Consider the following 26,139-nt stretch of genomic DNA (forward strand, 5'->3'; position numbering starts at 1 on the left):
GGTCAAATGTACCTGCTCCTACCTGCTTATCGGTCCCAATAAGAATTAAATCAATGTAATAAAGTCCCGAGAGGTTATTGTTGTTATTGTTCAGTGTCTTTGAGTCGGGTCCGACTCATAGCAACCTATTTACAACAGAAGGAAACACTGCTCAGTCCTGCACCATCATGTAAGAGATGAAGTACATTAAAATCTGAGACTAGACTATGGAATAAAAGGAGGGCTAAGCGGCCCTCCTTGAGGCAAGATGATATACTGCTGGTCATATCAGGTAAACTGCTTTGGTCATACTTGCAAATAGTTGTAGAAAAAAAGTCATTTGCCAGAAAGTGGTACTGCACATCACCAGAGGCCATGATTTGCTCTAATTAAGGTATTATATCTAGATATGAAAAGTAAAAACTATAAAACATAGTTGAAATAAATTAAGGAAAACCTAAATAAATGGAAGGACATACCATGTTCATGGAAAGACTTAATATTGTTAAGATGGCAAGATTACCTACAGCAATCTGTCAATTTGATGTAATTCCTATCAAATTTCCAGCATCTTTCTGCAGAATTGGAAAAACGAATCCTCAAATTTATTTTATATTGCAAGGGGCTTGAAAATAGCCAACACAAGCTTGAAAAAAAAGAGCACAGTAAGATGGCTCACATCACCCAAAACATACTATGAAGTTACAGCCAAGACTGGTTCTGGTACAGTGATAGACATGTGGAGCAATGGAACAAAACTGAGAATGCAGAAATGAACCCATACATCTATGGCTAATTCATCATTGCTAAAAGTATCAAATTCTATTCAGTGGAGAAAGTAGTTTCTTCAAAAAAAGGATGCTGAGAAAATTAGATTTCAAGATTCAAAAGAATGAAGTTAGGCCCATTCATAGCACATATATAAAAAAACCAACTCAAAACAAATGACCTTTATATAAGAACAAAAAAATGATAAAATTTAGAAGAAAGCATAGGAGCAAAGCTTGAAATCTTTTGCTAGATAGAGGATTATGATAATTTTTTCAAAGTACAAACAACAAAAGAAAAATGATTATGAATTGGACTTGATCATAAAAATTTGTGTGTATTAAGAGATTATCACAAAAATGACGACAATCCAGAATGAGAGGAAATATTTGGAAGCCATATGCCAAGTAACAATATTTGAAGCTTACAAAGAACTCTAAAAATTCAGCAGTAAAAAAAGGGTTAAGAGACATAAAGAGCTATTTCTCCAAAGAAGAAAAATAAATGGTGAACAAGTACACAAAAAGATATTCAATATTACCAGTCATCAGCAAAATGCAAATCAAAACCACAGTAAGATACCGCTTGATGCCCACCAGGATCGCTATCACCATAAACAAAGGTTTTGCAACGTTATGGAGAAATTAGAACTCTCATACATTGCTGGGGAGATGAAAACCAGTGCAGCCACTGGAGAAACAGCTTGTGGTTTCTAAAATTGTTAAACGAAGAAATGCCATTTGACACAAGCGTGCCTTTCCTAGGTACATACCCCCCCCCCAGCAAAAAAATCAAAAACAGTACTCACATACACACACACCAATATATGCCATATTTTTCACAACAGTTAAAAGATAGAAAACAGCTCAAGTGTCTATTAAAAAAATATGGTATAAATACATAAGGTAGTATTATTCAGCTACAAAGAAAAACGACATTCTGATACATTCTACCCTATAAAACATTATGCTAGGTATAATAAACCAGACACAAAAGGACAAATATTCTATAATCTCACTTACAGGAAATATCTGGACTATGACAATCTAACAAAACAATAGTGGTGGTAACCTGGGGGTGAGGAGGAGTGGCAAATGTAGGGGGAAATAATCATAATATCTACTTAAAATTGTCAAATTGTAGTGTATGTGACTTATTCCTCAATGCACAGTTAAAAAATATGCCACATGGAAGTGGAGGAGAAACAGGACTCATACACGTAACACCATTACACTGCGCTATGTCTTATAGCCACAGAGCTTACAGAATCCTGAAAATTAGCTATAAAACACATGATTGGTTATTAAACATTATGCCAGTCAGTTGGATTTGGTTTTGTTTTTAACTTAAGGGGTGGAAGGGTAGGTAGAGAACTTTACAGTAGCAAGATACTAATGAAATATTCTAAGATGATGTATTCCAGGGAGATAAGACATGCCATTTAGCAAACTCCACATTTTTAACCCCTTTGATTTGGCAACCCTGCTCCTGAGAGCTGGTTCTAAGAAACAAGGGTTCATTACTCACAAAGATGTTTATTACAGTTAATTTTAGAATATCCCAAACTAGAACTCCTCAGAATCTCCAATAAGGGATTAATTAGAAAACTATGTAATAATAAAAATATGAAATAGCACCAAAAATTAGGATAATTATCAAAAACAGAATATTAATGATGTTACATGACAAATGCATGTCAAATAGAATATAGATTTCCTAATTTTCAATATGTAAAAAATATTATTCACAGGAATATATAGATAAAAACATAAAAATGGAAAATGCTTTTGTGGTAGTGGTGAGAGTATTGGTAATGTTTGTTCTCTGAGACTTTGCAGAGACTGAAAAGGTTGCTTAATGAGACCCATCTTTGAAGTAGTAAGGTTGCGGCATTTCTCAAGGAAAGGATTTCCTCTAAAAGAAATAGGAAATAGGAGCTTTATTTAAGCCAAACTAAGAAAAATTCATAAGGCAAAGAGAATTTGAGTATTAGCGGATACAATGTAATTGTATTAAGGTGTTATTTAGGGTGAAGTGGATCAAAGAGGGAAAATAAAGAACCCACCATATTAGATAAGCAATTCATGAACTCAACAAAGAACTATGAGAATAAGATGAAAGAAAAGTTCACCAGAGTAGAACAGACAATTATAATAGGATTTAGTTAACAAAGAGACAAAATAAAAAGCAGAACAGTTACTAGTAATCCAACCGAGTAATACATAACTGTTCGTTGTTCGGTCAATGAAAAATAATCAGTTAATTTGAGATATAATAAAAAAAGCATTTTACAAAAAATAGGAAAGAAATAGCACTTCTCCTCCCCTAGAATGACTACCATAAAAATAGTAATAATAATATTAACAGGTGTTGGCAACAGTAACAGAGTAAAATGAATGGATAAGAATTGGAACTGTCGAGTGGGAATGCAAAATAGTACAGCCAGTGTGGCAAGCAGTCCGGCAGCTATGGTCAGGTAAAACCTCTTAGTGTGGCTCTTCTACCCATCTCTCTGTAACTCCTACCAAATACATGGTGTTGTTGTTGTGAGGTGCATAGTGACCTCTGAGCCCTGTCCTAAAACTTACCAACATGCTAAAGCAAAACAAAACAGTATGCTAGTTACCTTTCATACAGAAGAAACACAAAGATACAGTGAGCTAAATTGATTTAGGTTAAGATGGAACTTAGGTTTCCACATTTCCCTTCCTCTGCTGTGAAGCAGCAAGTCCTCCAGCTAAGCATTCCATTCTCTCAGCTAGCACCTCCATCATCTACTGGGCAGTGTCTAACTCCAGACACTGAAGCTGGCATGTCCTTGAAACCATCTTCTTTCCTCAAGTTCTGACCACTGAGTAACTTATTTTATAAAGGTTGTATACTTGATTCTTCTGAAGAAGCCATAGTAATATAATTTTAAGTCTCCCATAAAAATTTTCAGTATACCTGGCATATGTGCATATCCTTTGAAATTGCTTGTGCCAGGATTTAACCTACATTCTGTGAATGGTAATTTCCAAGGTGACTATCTACTATGCGTTTGTGTTTATATTTTAAAACTTGGGGTTACATATATCCATGTAAGAAAACTGAGCAACCCACTATCTTGATGCTGTCAAATTACAGCGAGGGCAACTGGTAATCCTGAAATAACAGTAAGGGACCTTCACACCCAAAGCACAGAAGCACACTCAAAACTGACTGCCAGGGACAGAATTAACTGTTAAATCATCACTCACCTTGTGCTACTGTTGACATGACCACAGATGGTGTGGAAGATACTACAGCTGTTACTGCAACTGTGTTAGGAATAGGTGATGGTGTAGAGCTGCTGCTGTTGCCACTGCTGCTACTACTGAGCAGAGAAGACTGTGAAGCAGTTATAACCACTGGCGGTTTCTGGGTTGTGGAAGCAATGACTGATGTTGGTACAAGCTTGGTGACTGCTGCATAGTTGTGGGATTTTGAGAGGATGTTGGGCACGAAGGTGGAACTTGGTGATGTGGTCACTATAATAACCTAAGAGAGAAAAAGTAAGTTATTTCATGTACCTACCATACTACTGATGTATCTAGATACCCAGTCATCTAGAATTTTAAAATAGCTTATGAAACATCAATAACTCAATAGACAAAAATTGAGAGTTTTCCTTTAGTAGTAATCATCAAAAGATAATTTTCACCTATCAAATATCATTAAAAACAGCAATCTCTGCGGCTGACACAGTGATGCAAGCATTTCTTTTTTTTTTTTTCCTTTTTTAACATTTTATTAGGGGCTCATACAACTGTTATCCCAATCCATACACACATCAATTGTGTAAAGCGTATTTGTACATCATTTCTCAAAACATTTTCTCTCCATTTAAACCCCCGACATTAGGTTCTCATTTTTCCCCTCCCTCCCCGCTCCCCCCTCCCGCATGAGCCATTGATAGGTTATTCATGGGTATTTTGTCATATCTTGCCCTGTCCGACGTCTCCCTTCATCCACTTTTTGGTTGTCTGTCCCCCAGGGAGGAGGTCACACACAGTTCCATGTAATCGGTTCCCTCTTTCCTACCCATTCTCCCTTTACCCTCCCTGTTTTGCCACTCACATCACTGGTCCTATAGGGCTCATCCGTCCTGGATTCCCTGTATTTTCAGTTCCTATCTGTACCAGTGTACCTCCTCTGGTCTAGCCAGTCTTGCAAGATAGAATTCGAGTCATGGTAGTGGGAGCGGGGAGGAAACCTTTAGGAACTAGAGGAAGGTTGTATTTCTCATCATTGTTACATCGCACCCTGACTGGCTCAGCTCCTCCCCGAGACCCCTCTGCAAGCATTTCAATGTACTTACAGTGTTATAAAATGGCACTTTTTTTTTCCAGAAAGCAATTTGGACGATCATTCACTGATAAATATCTATTGAGCATCTACCATGTGCCAGGCATGGTTGTAGTTGCTGAGAACAGACCAATGACCAAATAGACAAAGCTCAGACATTCTTAGCGTTCATATTCTAGTAGTTGTTTATAAACTGTCAAGAACATCCCAAACAAGAAAAGTCTGAGAAACTTTCACAGCCAAGAGAAGCCTAAGGAGATGTAGCAAGTAAATGTAATGTGGGGTCCTGGGTGGGATCCTAGAGCAGAGAAAGACAACAGATGAAAAGCTAGTAGCAGGGGCATAACAATAAACATGAATTTTAAATGTCATGTAAGGTAAACAGGAGAGAAAATAAGCAGAGTAAGGAACAGACATAATGGAAGTGATGTACAATTTTTAGACTCAAGGAATACTCTCTGATAAGGTGACATTTGAACAAAAACCAAATGTTGGGATGCAAATCATATAGCTACCTAGGGATTAAAATACCTAAGACACTCAAAAGTCACCAGCTTGATTATGACTCATAGACAGCAAAGGGACCTACAGAACAGAGTAGAGATGCCCCTTTGTGTTTCCGGGCTGTAAATCTTCACAGGAGCTAAAAGTTTCATCTTCCTCCTGTAAAGTGATTGGTGGGTTCAAACTGCTGACCACGAGGGTGGTAGTCTAACACATAAATGACTGTGGCAGTAGGACTCTTCACCTAATGCCCAGGAGGCAGCAAATACAAAGGCTTTAAGAAAGAAGTAAAACTTGACATGGTTGAAACTTCAAAGTCAATAAACAGGATTAGAATTTATAAAGTAGAGAGTAGTAGGAGACAAATTTGGAGAAGGAATGGAGGGCTAGATCATGTAAAAATCATGTCGTTAGTATAGACCTTTGGTTTAACATGATGACAATGGCACTTTACTTCTGTTGTCTTCCTCTCCAAACCTATAACCTGTCCAATCATGAGATGAACAATCGATAATCCCAGCAGGGGGCATCCTATAAAATACTTGACCAGTAACTCCACAAAACTGTCAAGAACATCCCAAACAAGAAAAGTCTGAGAAACTTTCACAGCCAAGAGGAGCCTAAGGAGATGTGGCAAGTAAATGTGGGGTCCTGGGTGGGAGCCTAGAGCAGAGAAAGACAACAGATAAAAAGCCAAGAAATCTAAATAAACCATGAACATTAGTGACTAATGATATAGTTATATTGAATCTTTAATTGTAACAAATGCACTACATTAATAGAGTACATTCAATAATGTAATAATGATATTAATAGGGAGAGCTAGCTATAGAATATATGAGAACTCTATTATCCTCTCTATTTTTCTGTACATCTAAAACTATTCTAAAGCATAGTCTTTTTTTTTTAAGGCCAAGTGGAAAGCAGAATGCAGGGGCAGTGAATCACTTAACACAGCTCTTCTGGTCAAAGTCTCTAACGCTCACCAAATGATCTTTTCCTGAATAAGTCTGGCAAGGTGAGGGAACGATATTAAGATTCACCTGTGAGTGACTGTGAACAGGATTCCCTGGAATGTCATTGTGCTGCATGTACAATTAGTCCTCTGAGAAGCAGGAGGGGGTATCTCATACTAACAAGAGCAAGGAGTGGAGGGTGGCCACCGAACCCACAATCACTGCAAAGTGAACCTCCTGGATACATCAGAGGAGCAGCAGCAGCAGAATCAGGAGCCAGCATGTGGGACGACATCTTCCCAGAACACAGAAAAAGTAAAGCTGAGTGCTTTTGTGCAGGAGACTGGCGTGGATTGGGGATGCCTCCAGGCATTTAACAATTCAGGGAGCTAAATTTGCTGATCAATGGAGCTTGAGCTGAATGCCTTTGGGTTGAAGCTCCCAATGGAGTGGTATGCCCCTTTGGGTATTAGCAGACTTGAAAAACCTTTGTATCACGTCCTGATAACTTTACTCTGAGCATTTCTCACTGGCATTACAACTTGTTAACTTCCTTAATAAACCTTTAATCATGAATTTTGTATGGGAGTGCTGTGTAGCCATTGCAATGGGTATCAGAAACTAGAGAGGCAGCGAGCATTAAGACAGCACACAGAGTAGGGAACATTAAGATAAGACAATACAGATAGAAACAAGAAGACCAATTAGGAGGCTCCTGCAATAAACCAGGCTAAGATGATAATGACAAAAATGTATTTGTGGCGAAGTGGTGAAAAGTGAACAGATTCTGGGCATATTTTAAAGGCAAGACCAGTTAGACAATCTCAGATTTAATATGGAGAAACAGCAGAGAAGAGAGGAAAGAAAGAGACTTCAAGATTTATCTGGTATGGCTAGAGAACTACAGGAAGTCTCCGTCTATGATGGGCTTCCATTCCAAAACAAAACAAAAATGAAACTCAATGCCATCAAGTCAATTCTGATTCATGGCAACCCTAGAGGGAGAGGTAGAACTGCCTCTGTGGGTTTCTGAAACTGTAACTCTACTGGAGTAGAAAGCCCCAGCTTTCCCGCTCCAATCAAAAAGCACCGTCACAACTTAGTTCTGCCATAGGTCGAATACATTTTTTAAAATAGTTTTCATTATTATTACCATTTATCTTTATAAATCTATCTTTATTTGTCTTTGGGAATAGGAAGCATACATAAACATATAAACTTACAGTTTTATTTTAATAGACTAAAAATTTACATGAAGAAGAGTGGGACAATATTGGTATTTTTGTTAGCTGTCATAATAACTACTTCTGGAAGGTTCTGAATCATCTGGCTTAATCCCTGAGAATGGGAATGACGTTTCAAGTCAGAAAACTATTGAGAATTGTCTGTATGACCATATATATACATATACATACACATACATACATACATATGTATGTATATGAAGTGGTATATAGATGGTAGTGGCATATATGTATATGTATATTCATATATTTTGTATGAACATCTCACAGCTTCCCATATGTCTATGGATGTTAGGAAAACAATCAGCATTGGGGTTCATATTTTCAAGCAACTGAAGCCCTTAGGTTAGTTTGGGAAAAAAATTCCAGTTAATTCTTCACTGAAACATTTGTTGATAACCTCGCTCTCTTCTTCATTGTTTCTTCATCAACATTTCTTTCTTCTTCAGAATCCAGTAAGTCTTAATCTATCAATTCCCCTTCTTCATGATCTATCAGCTGTTTCACTGCAGGGGTATCAAGTCTTAAAGTTATTGTTTTAGCCACATGGGCAATTTTCCTACTGGTGTCTTCCATCATATTATCCTGATTAAATGTTTGGAGCACGTTCACATAACTAGGCAATTTTGTCCATAGCCCCTGCATGCATTTTCTGATATTACCGTATATACTCGAGTATAAGCTGGCCCGAATACAAGCTCAGGCACTTAATTTTACCACAAAAACTGTATTAAAAATGTGCTGGAAAACTCGGCTTATGTACGAGTATATGAAGTACCTCCCTCCCAGGAAGATGCCATGTTCCAGGTACACTAATAATAGTAAATATGGCTCACTGTAATTCAAATACATCATAAATCAGGGATTACCTATAATTTACAGGCAAAAACATCCTAGACAGAGGGACAAGCATAGAACAAAGAACCTAGGATGGTCCGAAAACAGAAAATCACTGTGGCAGAAACATGTAGGACAAGAAAAAATTAGCAAGAAATAGATTAAATCTGTAAGCCTGGGTAAATCATCTAGGTTTCATACTACATGTAATGGGAAGCATTACATGGACTGGTGCATTAGTAATGAAAATAAAGGGAAGAAAAGATTCAGATGATCTTGAGAAGCAGGATCTGTTTATGGGTAGAAATGGCAGGGTTAAGGAAAAGAACAAAATCAGGAATAGCCCCTAGAGTGAATATGCACAAGCTTATTTAAATCTCCCGATAATTTCATGATGTCACTAATCTACAGCCAGAGTCAATTCTGAGTCATAGTGGCTTTGCAGGGCAGAGTAGAGCCACGCCTTAGGGTCTCTACAGGTGTAAATCTTTAAAGAAGACGACTGCATATCTTTCTCCCAAACAAGGACTTGTGGGTTCAAACCACTGACATTTGGGTTAACAACACAATGCTTACTGCATTGTGTCATCAGTATTCCCTTTTCATGATATAGATACCATAATTACGCCCACTTTACAGTTAAGAACACACACAAAAATTTCTAAATCTGTAGCATCAGAGTTATTTATTTGGGGGTAGAATATAATGGTGATGGTAGTGGTATATGCCATCAAGTCAATTTGGACTCAGCAGCCCTACCAATTACAATGTAGTGATACCCCAAACAAAGAAGTTTGTCTTTTTTTGGGGGGGTGGGGGGGTGGAGAGGGTATAACTAAAACAAAAAATCACAATTACTGCCATCGAGTCAATTCCCACTCATAGTGACCCTATAGGACAGGTAGACCTGCCCCAAAGGGGTTTCGGAGACAATATCACTCTTTACAAAAGTAGAAAAACTTCCACACTGCTCCCTTGGTGGCTAGCAACCCCATGTGTAACCCATTATGCCATCAGGACTCCTCAGTACCTCCCTAGGATAGAAAGATTGTTTTGAAACAGAAGAATTTAGGAGAGAAATCATCATTTCTAGATCAGTGCTTAAGAAAGTGTGAAGTTAAATCACTCATCAGCATTTAATGAATATGTCCATATGCAGGACCTATGTCTCCCAGAAATTTTGACTCTATCATTATTATTACATATTTTCAGCGTTACAGGGGATTACAAGCTATAAGTACAAGTCTATTACTTTAAGGAGTTTGTTAACCAAGAGTCAAGAAATATACACTGCTTCATAGCAATATCTAGAAAGCTGACTAGCATACTTCTGTATAGATGCAATCAGTAAACACCTAGAAAAATAACAACCAATTGCCATAAAAACTGAGAAGAGGCAGACAAATATGATAAAAAGATCACAAGCTTAAGAGTCAGATGAATCTACGCTTAGCATGATCCTAGCCATGCTAAAATCTCTGGACTTGTATTTTCATCTATAAAATTGGGCAATCTATTTTTTTACCTTGCACAGTCATTACAAGTATTAAATGAGATAATGATGTGAAGCATTTAACATAGTGCTAGGCACATAGTAGGTGGTCAATATTTAGCAGTCAACAAATGATACTTATTAGTAGCTTATCATTAGTTAATAAATGTTAAAGAGGTATCAGTTTCAGGGGTTATAGGTAAAGTAAATCTGGAAATGCATTTCAATGTCCTCTATTTTTGTTTCATTAAAAGTACCTTACGTATATTTCCCCCCCAATTTTTATGTCCCTGAGAATCCAAAGAATGCACAGCTACTACCACAGCCAAAACAGTTGTACTAATGGCAATCAGGTTTCATTTTGGTCAGTTCTGAACTAACGGAAGTAGCTTCCTGGAGCACAGTGGTTATAAAACACCTAACAGCCTAGATGAGAATTCCCCGGGTTTGGCAGGAATGCATGTCATAGTTAATTAGCAATGTCTCTTGTGACAGGGAAGCATTCACACTGTGTCAAATAGTTAGAATTTCACAGCTGGAGCATATATGTAGTCTTATAACATTAAGACAACAACATTTCAGCAAAACACATCTAGAGTCTTTTAGAGCATGTTTTAGGTTTATAGATACAAATGATAAAACCTATTTTGAGATTTTAGTCTACAACATGATTTCAACACTGAAAAGTGATTACCCAAATTAGAGATCTACCTCAGAGAAAACCTACTTACAATTCAAAGTTACTTACTGCAACAAGGGAAATTAAGGGACTCTGAAACCAAATAAACCAGACAATGTTTATTCAGGCCATAATTCAAATTACTGACCTTTTAGCACTCACAAAAACTCCTTAAGAGTGCTGGGACTTGCACCCTAAGGACAAAATAAAAAATATCAATCAAGCACGTGAAAGCACAAAGCTATATTCTGTTGCTTTGTTACAGAAAAAAAAATTACATAAGTGCTGTACAGAGGTTACATTTAAAATCAAAGCACCATATTAGCAGAAGTGGACATTTGTCGATTTGAAAGTGAGAAAGATCCACAAATTCATAATTCTACTTAATATAACTGCCATTTGACCTTAAGTAATCCCGAACTTGACTTACATGGGATTTGTCAGAAATCCAAGGTGAACGTGGTAACTCCAGCAGCCTTGGATAGTTTTCCAAAAATCCAACTACCCAGCAAAGGAACATGAACGAAACCAAAAGACCAGGAATATCCTACTCTCACTCAGCTTGTCAGTCTTAACAAAACTGATGGCATTGAGGACATATGGAGGGATAGGGATTTTTGCATCTGGAACTTAATATGTATAAAGTCGAGTATAAGCCGACCTGAATATCAGCCGAGGCACCTAATTTTACCACAAAAAAATGTGCTGAAAAATGCATCTTATACACAAGTATATACGGTAGATGCTCAAAAATGTTTGTGGAATGAATGAGCCCGATTTTTCCATATGTTTTAAATAGTTTTTTAAAACACAGCAGGACAAATCTCAGGTTCTGAACCTGAAATTTGATGGTAGAGGTCATAAAATATGCCACTGTACTACCAATTGAGCCATGCTCAGTTGAGAATTATGAATCAAGAAAGAAAGTTCCCATATTTCACTAACAGATAAACCCCAATTTATTATAAGACTTCTTAAATAAAAGCCCACCATAGAACACTGGGAAGTTAATTATGTTAGATAGCACTTACTGAGCATTCATTATTTGCTCTAAATATTTTCAATCATCTCCTTTAAATTTCCCAATAACCCTAGGAATTAAGTACTATTCCTTTCTTTGTTTTATAGGAAAACTAAAGCTCAAAAGAGGTGGTAAAGCTAGGTCTGGAACCAGATTTATTTATTATTTCTTCACTCATTCTTTAAACCATTCACTCAATAAATACATTCCAGCACCTACTATGTGCCAGGCACTCTTCTAGACAAACAAGCAGCAGTGAATAAGCCAAAGTCCTCAGCATCTTCTTGATAGAAACAGAAATATGGGAGAAATAGGAAATATTTAATATTATGTTAATTATAAGTATAAATCAATAAAAATAGAGGAAGGGAATGGAAGCAGGAATGTAAGGGAGATGCAAGATCTTTTACCTACAGCTTTGGTACACTATTTCTCCAATATTTAATGAAATGAGTACATGGAGGTTGATATGGGGTGCTATAAAGTTGGCCCCAATTCATAGCAACCCTGTGTATAAAAGAACGGAACACTGCCCGATCCTGCACCATCCTCACAATTCTTATGTTTGAGCCCATTGTTGCAGCCACTACGTCAGTCCATCTTGTCAAGGGTCTTCCTCTTTTTGCTCCCCCTCTACTTTACCAAGCATGATGTCCATCTCCAGGGACTGGTCTCTCCTGATAACTTGTCCAAAGTAAGTGAGACAACGTTTCACCATCCTTGCTTTTAAGGAGCATTCTGGCCGTGCTTCTTCTAAGATTTGTTTGTTCTCCCATGCAAGTAACTAACCAGGTCCAACTTTGCTTAGCTCCTGAGACCTAATGAGATCGGGAGCACTCAGGGTGGTTAGGGCCATGGACAGATGTGCTTGTTCTTTAGGCAGTGCATGACACTTTCAATATTCTTCTCCAGCACTACAACTCAAGCACATCCATTCTTCTTTAGTCTTCCTTATTCAATGCCTAATTGAATAAGGAGAAGGACAGAAACATTGCTGATAAAACCCAGGCTTCTTCCCAAGAGGAAAAAAAAATCATATGTAAACATAAAGCTTCCCAGAATACACCAAGCTAACTGTGCCATGGACCACCAGAAGAACAAACAAATCTGCTTTAGAAGAAGCATCGCCAGAATGCTCCTTTGAAGAGAAGACAGCCAGGTTTTAACTCACCTAGCTTGGACTTGCTATCACAAAGGATGACTCCCTGGAGAATGACAACATGCTTGGTAAAAGTAGCTCAAGCTCCAAGCTCACTGCCATGGCCAGCATATAGCATCTCTATAGGGAAGAGCAAAACTGCCCCCTGTGAATCCAAGTGAGACTATTGTTATTGCTGTGTGCCATCGAGTTGACTCTGCTAGGAAAATTAGTTGAAAATCTGTTTGAGAAAGATTTAGATTCCCAGTTTCTTCTTCTAGGAAGAAGGAAGGCTGTACTGTGCTGAGACTAAATCTGATAACAAACACAGTCAAAGGGAAGAAGAGGTGCTATACTGAAAACGAGAGAGGTTAAGTAAAGTCTACTACTGCATGGTGAGGCCCAGGCCCCTTCCTCCATTTACCACCCCACACCCCACCCCACAATGAAACACTGACAGCCAGACTTGCACAACTCCAGGCAGTTGACTGGAAGCTTCTTCTCTGATTAATTGACCAGCCCAAGAGAAAGCCCTAAAGACACTAACAATGGGTGAGGGTAAAAGACAGTAAATGTTCCTCAACACAACACAGAAGCTAGATCAATCTACAATGAAATTTACCCAGTCAGGATGTCCCATCCATAGAGCACACAAAGGCTTTCTACTTGATTTTTTTGAACCCACTCATAAATATAAGCAATAAGATATTTAAGAAACTCTCAAATAAAAGAGAGATCTAAACAAATACATTAAAGAAACTTACAGGTAAGAGGGAACATGGAAGAAGAAAACATCAAAAAGATTATCAGAAATATGATCAGAGAAAAGAGAATAGAAAAATTAAATTATAGAATATTTCTATGAAATAGCAGAATGCTGTTTTAAAAAGGAACTTTTAGAGAACAAAAGAGTTACTAGAAATTTAAAGTACAATAGCAAAAATGAAAAATTCCATAGAAATAGTGAAGCATAACACTGAGAAAATAATACTGATGTAAACATTTACTATGTACTAGTAAGCTCACTTCTAACACAATATCCCATTATTCATATCCCAAAGCCCTATAAAACCTCAAGACAATTGCTTTCTCTATTTTACACATAAAAAAACTTAGATGTAGAGTTTATAGTCTGCCCAGTCATACAGCAAATACAGGTGGAAACTACAGAAGAAAAAGCAAACAGAATATAAGAAAATTAGTGGCTCAATTCAGGTAGTTTAACAACCTGAATGATAAGATAACTAAAAAGAAAGAAAATTCCCGAAATTAAAGAACATGAGTGTCAAGATTGAAAGGTCCGACTTAGAGTACTACCCAATGGATCGATAGGGAAGACACACCAAGTACTGTGACCTTGAAATTTCCAAACTCTAAGATCAAAGAAAAATTCCCAGGATTTTTCCAAAGGGAAAAACAGGGTTAGAAATTAGAATAGCATTGGGCTTCTCCAAAACCAAAACGGAAGCTACAGCCAATAGAGCAAACAGTTTCAAAATTCTCAGGGAAAATGACGTCCCTCCTGGATTACTTCACCTAAAGAAGAATATTTCATCTAAGTAAGCCATAATAGTGGGAGGGGAGGGTAAGACATCTGTAGTCTACCAGGCCAGCTTTCAAAGGGTTTACTTTTCATCTTCTCGGTCAGGCAGTTCTGGACGACATGCTCCAACAAAATAAGTAAGTAAGCTAAGGAAGAGGAAGACAAATCCCAGTGACACCGGTAGACAGCAGCCTAGAGAATGAATGGGTTCCAGATTGGTGAAGGAAATCAACCGATACTGGTGATTTGAGAATGCTTGGAGGGGAGCTTAGAAATGAATCAATGTTACCATCTAAAAGATTTAATTGCCTAACTCTGACAACTGTGTTACTCTGCGGAGTAAAAACTATGTTTCTGAAGGAAATATCATCTTAGAAGATTAAGATTAAAAATTAGTCAGAAAAAAAAAGGTCTTGTTTTTTAATTTTTCTTACAACTAGTATCAATGTTATGAAATCAATTGAAAATCGCAAGAGTAGGTGATCAGCCTCATGAACTGAACAAAAAATTAAAATAACAGCTATTCCAAAGCTTTATGTGCGGAACGAAACAAAGACAGACAGATAACCATTTGGGGCATAATGTCAGGCACAGAGGAAGCACACTCAGGGCATGCTTGTCACATCAGAATCAAGCTGTCTGAGAAAGACGGAAAGAGCGATTGCCGGGCAGAAGCTCGCTCCACCACATACCTTCTGCGTTGTGGTGTTTGTTGTCTGGGTGGAAGGTTTGGTGAAGGTTATCTTCACAGGAGACATGTGAGGTGGCAAGGAGTTGGCAATGCTCTGCATGATGTTGCTCATCTTGGGGCTGCCACTCACAGGCACAGTGATCGTCTTTGAAACAGGAACCACAGTCCTTGGCACTTCCTTTAGGACGACAGGCGGGGAACTAGACGAGTTTGTTCGTCTTCGTTTTCTAGGCTTTTCATCTTCATCTGAACAGCTAACGCCTGAAAGGTGATAAACATTGTTATATTGATTCCAAACAAATCTTGCGTTTCTACTTAAAACAAACAAACAAATGGCGTGCATTAAGTCATCCTTGACTTCTTCCTCTGCTGTATCCCAGTCAGCTATTAAACCCCATCAGTCATCCCTCAGAGAAGCTGTCTCTGCCTTTAGTCTTCTCTTGACCTATATGGCAAGTAGATCATGTCGTGTCTGTGTGTTAGTAAACCTCCTGAAAGACGTCCATTCGATCCTCCGCCACACTACCAGTTAAAAAATCTAATTGAATCATGCCAATGCCCCTGCTTCAAATCTCTTAGTAGCTTTTAACTTCCTACAAGATGATATGCAAAATTATCACCATATCAGACTAATATCTTTGTAAGACTACTGTGCCAGGTTCCACCTAATTCTGTGAACCCCTACAATCTCAGCATGCTAAGCTGCTCACCATTGCCCAAAGCCACCTAACCACATTCTAACTATATACTAGTGATTTCTGAGAAATACCAACTAATTTCTTAATCGTCCAACTAATATACTGACTAATCTCTTAATCTTCCTATAAGATTAAGTGAAGAACTAGTCCAGATCTCCGACTTTATACTCTACACTCGCTTCTGTATCACTTACCAGATGGCAACATGATTTCTTATCAGCACACTTCTCATTAGTAAGGGACTCCCAGAACATAACAACTGTCTTATTGGTTTGTTTTCCTGGCATAGTGTCTTGTACATGTGAAATTAGGTGACTGAATAATATAATTCCTATGTACTTAGTACATAATTATCTATTTATGTGATACAGTTTCTTCATATTTGGAGTTCATTGCCAATGTTTTAAAAATTATCAAAAATAGAACTCTACAGTGTTTTAAAAAACCACCTTGGTTAAATCCACAGATGTCAAATGTAATAAAACAACTCCTTATATTTTCACGTGGTAGACTCTAATTAATTTAAATAAGGCTAACAATGATCTAGAATCATTCTTGTCTAAAAGAGCAAACTCTACTTCAGAAGGTAAAATCAAGCTTATAACTATACTGAAGAAAATGAAGATGAAATAATGACCACCAATTGATATCAAAAGAATAAAAGAAATGAAAATGTAAGAAGTGAATTTGAAATCAAACTACTTCATAGGGCAGAGGCAACGAATTAAAAATGGTAAAAACAAAAACAAAAAAACTTCAAAAAATTACAACCAGTTAGATGTATCGAAGAAGATGGACTCTGCAGAATGCTTCGCTGACTTAACAATCGGGTGATATGTTACAGAAAGTCCTACACGTGTGGGAGTAAACACTGAATAAGCACAGTCCTTCAGAATCTACGCTCCCTTCTATTCCATGGCCATCAAAACAAGTGAATACTAGAAGTCTAGTATGGCTCAAAAGCAAATTCCCCACAGAGAGCAAAAACTAAGTCATTTCTCAACCCCCAGAACTGATTAAAAAACAAAATATACGAAGTCGCATGTAAAGAAAAGAATTCTCTTGAACCATTAAAAAAAAAAAAAGCCCTGCTAATAGCCAGACAGTGGACCAATGATTTAATCCAGGAAAGTGGATCTAATCCGAGCCCATGCTTCAGCAGTTAGCCAAGATGGCCCTGATAACACTAAGGGTATCACTTACTTTTGACATAAACAGTACTTCCACTTGGCAAGACAACTACATTGGAGGCAGGACTGGCAGGTCTCGGAGACTTAACCGTTGCTATGCTGCCACTTGGAACAGGGGTAGAGGTTGGGGTTGACGTGGTACTTGTGTAGGAATAGCAAACCACTACTAAAGGAACAATAAAAAAAGTTTGCTGTTAACTTTCACCGAAACTACCCAGGCACATACAGCAGTCTTACTGTTTTATTCCAGGCCCATTTCAACATATTCATGTGATCAGAAGTTAGGGGCCAGTGCTACGTATTAGGTCCACAAGTGAGAGAAATGCTCAAAATCATCACTTAGGTGGATTTTCTCCAAGTATTTAATAGCTGTCTATAGGTGGCTCAGCTAATGGAGAGCAAAGGAGTTACGAGTAAATCAAATTAAAAATTATATTGAAGAAAATTTAAATCATTTTTCATTCATGGCAGGAGTTGAACAACAGGCAGGGACTTGTATTGCTTTTCCATATTAATAGTATACCAGTGATGAGGTGGTGAAAAATTCTCCCCTAACCATAGCAATTACCACCAAGGCTCTTAGGAGGAAACCGAGACAGGGCTCTTTTATTGTTAACCAGCTCACTAGCCACTTGCAGTTTAAGGAGTAAAATAATAATCCAACTAGAACAATGACATGTCAATCCTCTTCATTCAACAAAGGGACACAGCTTAACAACAACAAGAACAAATCATAGCTACAATTTATTGATCTTGAGTACCATGAGCTATGCTAAATCCTATTTGTACATTAACACTCCATCTCACAACAGCATTATCTTCATTTTAAAGATGAGGAACCTGAGATTCACAGACGCTAAATGACTTGGAGGTCACGTAGCTAGGAAATGGCAAAGTAGGCTTCACACACAGATCTGACTATTGGAAATCCTAGATTCTTTCCACTCTACCAGAGAGCTGGTGAATGGAAAAGTAAAAGTGGGAAGGGCAAAAAGATACTTCTGACAAGAAATGAAACAATACTTCAATGAGGGAGACTGCACACTCTCTCTGAAACACATAGTTCCCTTCAGTCTTAAACAACGCCTGGCATGCATAAAAAAAGCGTCTCCCTGGACTCCACAGCCCCTAGCTAAGCAAAAACAAAAAAAGTCAATTCCCCAAAGTAACACCCCAGCTGCCTTGTTTTCGGGGTCATTTTCATGCAACACCAAACTAAGCTACTGGAGTTGATCCAAATATGCTCTCTCAAATTTAATATTGCTCTTGGTGGACTCAAAAGAATTCAAGGGTCTTTAACGTACATGTCAGAGACCAGATTAACTAACAATACGAAAGCCTTTCCATCTGTGGGGCCAGATCCAGTGGATTCAGCACACCAACCAAACAGAGAAGCCGCACAGACTGTTGACTTCCAGAAGACAAAAGAGAGCCGAGCCGAGTCTTTCTCCAGCAGCTCCAAGACTTCTGTCATCTTGTTGATTTTGTCTGGTACTGTTTCAGGGTCTCTAGCCACTTCTCACAATCACACTAATGTCAAACATTCATTCCAAGGAGGCTTTTGCAATTTTGTGATGAACATTTTTCACACTTTCAACAAAAGAGAAATCCAATTTTGGCTGAGACTAAAAACTTGGCAGTTTCTAGTTCTGAACCAGAGGTGCTCCCTATGTTTTGCAACCTTTACATACTGGGATTAAAAAAAAAAGTGATGAAAAATCAGACAACTCTTCTGGAACTGAGAAAAAAATCTCTACACACAGAAATGGTTTTCTACTCACCTTCTTTGCTTCCTGTTTCTGCAGGCACTGGAAGAGACGCATTGTGCTGGATAGCTGCATTGGCAACAGCATTAGCTGTTACAGTGAAGGCGGTTTGGGGAACCAGCCGAGGCATAAGTGGTACCAATCGACGACCTTCAATGGACCATTCTGAAGAGCTATTAGGTCCAGACATACTAAACAAAAAAGAAAACGCTGCTACAAGTGTTCTCAATCACTAAAAATGATCAAACAAATATAAATTTTTAAGTTATATAAAGTACTCTTACTGGATAAGAAAGGCTTATGTAAGCGAGATCAAAATTATGAATAATTAGAATTCAAGGCATTTCACAGACATTTAGTTTCTTATACATTTTATTTATTCTATTATCTGAATTCCTATAAAGAACAGAATTAAAACAATGAAAATTTCCCCATGATTTCCATTGTCATATTGACTTTGGTCACATTAGTTTAAATCTGGCATCACTAATAAAAACCAATAGGTGTTCTAACTTCTAGAACTTAATTTTGTAATGAAAGCAAAATGTACTAATATTAAAAATAGGATTTTCCTTAATAATTAAAAATGGAATTCACAGGAACTTTTGCAGGGTAAAAACTTTTTAATCCAACTGCCTGCATGGTCAGAAGTTCTAAGGCTTTCAAACAAGGGAAACTGAGGCAGTAAACGAGGGGGGATTAGATAGTGATGAAAGATGACTGTATATGTATGTCACAGTGTGTGTCACTAATGATGTATTATTTTATTATCTCTCTTGTTAAAAATGAATTAGGATTGATGACACTGGAAGAAACCTGCTACTCATTTTTGTGTATTTATACCATTCTTCACTCTACAAAGGATTGAGGCAATCAAATTCTACGTCCTAGTAGACCCTACTCTCAGTTTTCCTACCCTGAACTGCCTTCTTGAGCAAACTTATCAGGAGTCCAACCAGAAGCTGAAATACTAAAAGGCAGTTGCGTTTTGTATCTTTACTTGGCTCCTTGAATGACCCTGACTAGTACTTAGTGTCAAGGTTTAAGCTTTACTCAGAATGAATTAGTTAATCAAGCAATCAATCCCTTCATTGCATCAGGAATCGCCTTTACATCTTTTTCAAAACCAGAAATACAACCCAACCTGGAATTTAAGACTTCAGCCTTAGCTAGAATTCACAGAAACCCTTGTTAGTGCATAGTAGAATCAATCATGATAATGATAATGGTAAAGATGACAGTTAACCCTGACTAAGCTTACTATATACCAGGCTCCTCCCATAAAGAGTGAGTTTCTGAAGCCCACAGAGCCAGTTCTACCCTGGCCTATAGGGTAGCTGACGAGTCAGAATTGACTCGAAAGGTATGATTGGTTTGGGTGTTTGGTTATATACCAGGCACTGTTCTGCACATTTAATTTGTAGCCCTAATGCATATAAATCCCTCAACCAATCTTATGAAGTTGGTACTATGATTAGTCTCTGATATCTGAAGAAACTGAATCATGGGTTATATAACTTGCCTAAGGTCAGAGTTACTAAATGTCTCCTTCAACAAGTATACATCACAGTACTGAAATTATTTGCTACATCCTAAGTAGAAAATACAAAAAGTTTCAAATCAGTTGTATATGTAACTTTGCCTTTGACTAAGACGAATTGGGTACTGCTGTGCATTTACTACCAACTTCCATTGACTGAAAGAAATTACTTCATAATTTGAGAAGAATTTAGTTTAACTTCAGTTCAGAAAGAATTTCTAGGAGATAGGTTAATCTACCTGGATTTTGGTGTGAAGTATAAATTTCTTCATGGTTTAGCTCAGTGCTACTTAAAGATAAGGGGGGGAAAAATCCTAAGATCTCAAGAACACTGAGAAAAAGTGTCATTACATAATCTTCACATTTCTTCTAGTTCTGAAAAGGATAATGGCACAAATGATGACAAAGAACTATTACTAACTTTCAAAAGAAAAAAACCTAAAAGCTATTTTATTCAGCACTGTTGTCCTATCTTCATCCTGTTTTACTCATTTTATTAGACTATCACTAATAAACTTGCACCATAGATAATATCTACACTTACCTTTAAAAGTTAGATATTTTTCTCCTGCTATTATCTGATGCATTTTTATATAGTGGTAGAAATTATGGGAGATTAATAATTTGAAGCACATGAACATAAGCTATTGAAAAGACAGAACTTGCAGTGCAAAAGGCACAACTGCAACTTTTAGAAAGAGCTAAAAATCTTCCCAATTTCCACTCATGCAAACATGCTCAAACTTGAAGGGAGTGAAAAATTAAATATTATGTTAGAATTAGAGTTTTAAAATGCTACTTGCTCAGTAATGAGGATATAAATATGTATTAGTTACAATATAATCTAAAGTGAATTTTAAATATTTCTATAAACCTCTTACTACATGGATTCGCTAGCATGCCTTATGCTCCGTGTAAAAATGTCTCTCAGTACTCCAGACTAAGTAAGCAACGGAGGGTGAAGATCCTTGCTCCCGCCCCTCCTGAGAAATTTAAGATAATTGGAATAAAAGTACCTGGGGCCTCCCTCCCATCTGTGGGCACCAACAAGAAATGACTGTAAATGTCTGTCGGGGAAAAGGATAAGGAGAGCACAGATTCCATATAGAATGTTCGTGGAACCAGAGGCAGCTCTAACAAGAGCGGCCCAGTTTAAAAATGTGAAGCCTCTAGATATCTACAGCTTTCTAATGCAATATTCTGACATAACTCAAATCTGCATTAGAGTATCCAATTTAATAAATGGTATGGTGCCAAACAGTAAGCACATGTTATGCCTCAAACCATAAACAAGTTTCTTTGATCTCAGACACTCTATGCCTTTTGTTTCCCCAACCCTTTGTGCTCTGTCTTCTGACCACATTCCTTCTGGCCTAAGCTGCAGCTTTGTGTGGGGGAGGGAAGAGAGAGGAGAAGGAGATGCAGTCAGTTCAGATGCATTCCTCTCTGCTCGAGTTGTTTTCTTGGGCTCAGAGTGTAAAATCTTCTTATGAGATAATCTAGGGAGCCCTGGTAGCACAGCAGTAAAGCCCTGGCTGCCAATGAAAAGCCGGTGGTTTGAACCCACCAGCTGCTCCACAGGACCATGATGTGGCAGTCTGCCTCCCTCAAGATTACAGCTTTAGAAGCTTAAAATTATACACTGAAGTCAACTCTTACAAAAGAAGTGAAATTCATGTATTAAAGAAATCAGAAAGGAAAGAAAAATAGAAGAAACACAGGCAGATAAAAGCCAACTCTCAATTATCCATGCTAATGGAGAGAGGAGGGAAAGGGAGAGGCCAAACAGATTAAAGAAACCCAAATATAATTTAAAAAAATTTTGGCTACTACTTGTAAATTCTTCCACCAAACCATTTCAAGAACAACTCACATATAATAAAAAAAAACTCACATATATAATAAAATAGTTAAAATTTTCACCTCTCCCTTCCCACCCTCTGACTAGAAGTACTCCCAAAGCAGCAAAATGGCTCAAGGGTGGGCAGCATTAGGAGGGGGAGAGAAGGAAAAGCAAGGAGCACGGTTAATTCGTACATGGAATAATGTGCCCCTGAATAATTGAGAGCTTCAATTTTGAAATAAATACAAGAAAGAGCCTGAAATAATAATAACCTATTTGCATACCTGTAACTTGGTCTTTCACCCAAATATAAGGATAAATTCATTCTTGGAAGGGGGAAAAAAGGAAAAGGAGACTAAATAAATGTTATCCTTTAAGTATGAAACTGATGCATCAACTTATAATCCACAATACTGTTCCAATGCTTCTTCCAAGGTACTCTGTTTTCCCAGTGCCTCCATGAGCACACTCACTGTTAATTACTGGATTGTCGAGCACATGTTTCCTAAGACCAGTTCTCAACTTAGAAGCTAAGCTCAGTTATTAATTTTAGAGCACCTCAATTTTGAAGTTTAGACCAAATTACAGAAGGAACACATGAATAGTATAATCTTCTAACCATGTTTACCTGACAACTAAACATCTCTAATGGAGAATTTCCCAATTTCAACAGTACATACCTACTATACTGGAACATGACGGAACTGCAGGATAAACAGCTAACCCTTCCAACTAGGCAGTTTAAAAGGTAGCACCCCGTTTTATAAGTTAGGTGAAATGTGGGACAGCGAAGTACAATGTGAAGCTAACGGATCTTTGGGAGTCAATGCAAACATTGCCAATTGGTTTATGGACAGGCGCTATTATTTTTTCTTTCTTTAGGTTTATATTACACTAAAACATATAACAAAAAAAACAAATTGATTATACTGTAATAAATTTTATGAACTGTTCCCATCATCTTGCATTAGCATTTAAAAGATCATTTCTGGTCCGGGAGACACTGTCTCCAGACGAGCTCTATTACTGCTTGATACCAGGAATCAGTCCTCCACCCCACAGGCAAAAACAATCTGCAAATAAATTGCTAAGGCTCCTTTATTTTCTTATTTTGTTGACATTTTAAAGTTACAATATAATGCATTCATATTTCTTAAGAGCAAAATGCATATTTCACTGTCTGTTTGCTGAATCTCAACATACAGGAAATGATTAGTCAAATATCAAAAAATGTCTAATGCCTATTCATACAGTAACATTCACACCAATACCATTAAGAAGAGCCTCTAAGGGGCTGTCAAATTTGGGTGGCACACTACTTTGCTGTTAAAACTTTTCTACCAATAAGTGAATCATGTGCTAAACTGTGCTGGTCTTTCCCACTCAGGAACCTGCTACACAGTAGGAAGATTTTTAAAAACTATGTTATACTATGTCATAAAAAAATCAGGGGTGGTATGACTAATGGCTTACTTATGTGCAATTGTTGTTAACCGTTCATCGTTTACTGCTCTCCGAACTTCAGCCCGGTGGCGTTCTGTTGAGATGCTATGAAAAAAAATAGCCATTATAGAACTCTGCCAGGCAGGCAGCTCTTTGCTATACTTTTATTAATGTTCAAATTAACATTTTGCTTTGGGGAGGGTAGGAATCAAAATTGATTTGTGAAAAGATATTGATAAGGGCCAATTGCTTTAAAGCCATAGAAAAAAATTGATACTGATTCTGTGTAACTGCAGAGAGAATTAGTTGCAAATTAGAAATCATAGGAAGACAAATTTAGCTTGATTTCACAACAGTATTTCTAAATCAAAGCTGTCAAGAGCACGGACAAGATCAGCAGAGCTTTCTGTCCATTATCTACAGAAACATTCAAAGCAAAGCTGGCTGACCACCTACTCATCTCTGCCGAGGACCTGGGCCCCTCAGAAGAGTCTTCTAAGGTCCTTTCCAAAGCTTAAGATTCTAGCATTTCACGTTGAATGAATCTAATTTATTATAATGAGTGGCAAGATAGTCTGTTTTCTTTGAAACTGTATGCTTTGAAACTTAACACTTAATATGCAACACTTCAGTTGTGTCTTTTATATTATATTATGCTATTGATAAAGTAAAAATATGCTTATACTGATCATCTTTTAGCAAATGTACAGTTAGTACTGAATTACTGAGAAAAGGCTACATCCATGCCATTCAAAACTACTCAATAAAATGAAAATGGCTCATCAAATTGCTTACGCTAATCTGTACCACAGACCAAAATATTTAGGCTGGAAAGCAGAATTTAGGAAGAAACATAAACAACACAAAGTATAAATTGCTAAATATGAAGACAATAAGATTAAGGATTTGGCATAAAAGCATCCCTATATTAATGTTAATTAGTTAAATACAGAAAGAATCTCTTGAATATTTCACTTATAAATAGGACAAAATGGTTTTAAATGTAAAAAGAAAATTCAGTTAAAACAGAACATTTTCTGAGAAAGCTCAAGATATTACACTGGATCAAGACAAGGTGTCAAGGAACCCCTTTTACTGGAATTTTGTAATGGATTTAAATGCCACTCTGGTGGGAGGCCGAGGTAAACAGGATGCTTCAGGTTATGATCATCGACTCACTCCCCACTCATATAAGCTAAGGTAGCATCTCCCTGTACCCAGTACTCTCCCCGCCCCCTCACCAAGTGCCATCCTAGATGTTCATATTCCACTGTAGCCGGTTCTTCTTTTTCACCAGTCCAAAAGTGCCTGCCTCCCGTACTTTTGGCCCAGGCCTAAAACCAAACGGCCTTTCTGACTGGACTGCAGAACCAATCGTCAGTTGCATTATTTTCTGTGTCAGATCACAAAACTGAACCGGGCTCTCTAAACATCGACCATTATCTTTTGTCCTTCAATTTAAACTGACAGTAGCAAGGAGACACTTCAAAATGAAATTTCTAGAATCACAGCTCACAAACTTTTATGATAATTTACCTAAGCACTTTTGATAGTTCTCCAAGAAGATCTTTCTTTTCCTTGGTGAGATCCCCCTGTGCCCGAAGTGCACTGATAACTCCAGCATATGCCTCCAATTCTAGAAGAAGAAAATCATTGATCAAGATAGGCCTTCAATATTTTACTACTAGGGCTGCATATTTAGGGTGAGAAACTGAAGATTTAACTTTCAGCAAATCTTTTAAATTCCTTCAAAGAGTTTATCTAAAACCAGATTAAATGTGGCTTTTATAGCTTTATATTGTTTTGTGTTTGATTGACTCATGGACACCATGTATGTAAAATGTAACATCTAATGGTAAACGTTTGCATCGCACAGTTACTCAGTTGCTACTAACATTGAGTTACAGGCTTCAAGTGATCCAAGAAAGCTGCTCAGAGATGCCTTCAGCATCTTTGAAAGGTACCTTCACTGATCCACCCTTTCAAATGATTCCTTTGCTCTGCACCTAGTTGTGTGACTTTGAGCAAATTCTTTCTCATCTCAGATTCTCCGTTTCCTTACCTAGAAGAAATTTCTAAGGTACTATCCAAATCTAAGATCCTCTGTGTGTATATGTGTGTGTGTGTGTGTATATTTTTTAATACAGTAGAGTTGATTCCAACTCCAAGTTCTGTGTATGAGCAGAATTATGTTGCACTGGGTTTTCAATTCTGAGTTCTTTGGAAGTAGGTCATGTGACCTTTCTTCTGAGGTGCCTCTTGGTGACTGAATCAGTTATAACTCACAGTGACCTTATAGGACAGAGGAGAACTGCCTTTTTTAGTTTCCAAGGCTTTAAACCTTTTTCCTAAGGAGAGGCTAGTGAGTTTGAACTGCTAACCTTGTGCTTAGCTGCCCAACACATACCTGACTATGCTACCAGAGTTCTTTCTTGTTGATTAGGAAGCAAGAAAAAACATTTTTTTGTTCTTGGTTTTTTT

At 37.5% G+C, this 26,139-nt stretch overlaps 1 protein-coding gene across 9 annotated transcripts in view; it reads right to left on the reverse strand.

Annotated features, from left to right (window-relative positions):
- Positions 1-26,139, reverse strand: part of EMSY (EMSY transcriptional repressor, BRCA2 interacting) — a 90,282-nt gene that overhangs the window by 49,358 nt on the left and 14,785 nt on the right. For 4 of the 9 annotated variants that reach the window (XM_045293105.1, XM_045293104.1, XM_045293103.1 and 1 more), the window contains exons 3-9: positions 25,195-25,294; positions 23,689-23,763; positions 22,500-22,541; positions 18,848-19,023; positions 17,080-17,232; positions 15,180-15,439; positions 3,987-4,266 (exon numbers count right to left, since the gene is read on the reverse strand). In XM_045293105.1, the coding sequence (XP_045149040.1) occupies positions 3,987-4,266; positions 15,180-15,439; positions 17,080-17,232; positions 18,848-19,023; positions 22,500-22,541; positions 23,689-23,763; positions 25,195-25,294 (1,086 nt within the window). The remainder of the gene's footprint in view (positions 1-3,986; positions 4,267-15,179; positions 15,440-17,079; positions 17,233-18,847; positions 19,024-22,499; positions 22,542-23,688; positions 23,764-25,194; positions 25,295-26,139) is intronic. The other 5 variants (XM_045293098.1, XM_045293100.1, XM_045293099.1 and 2 more) reach the window with 5 other exon arrangements.

Source organism: Echinops telfairi, unplaced genomic scaffold (assembly GCF_000313985.2).
Source record: "Echinops telfairi isolate 266 unplaced genomic scaffold, ASM31398v2 ScPeMD7_1713;HRSCAF=2227, whole genome shotgun sequence".
NCBI lineage: Eukaryota > Metazoa > Chordata > Mammalia > Afrosoricida > Tenrecidae > Echinops > Echinops telfairi.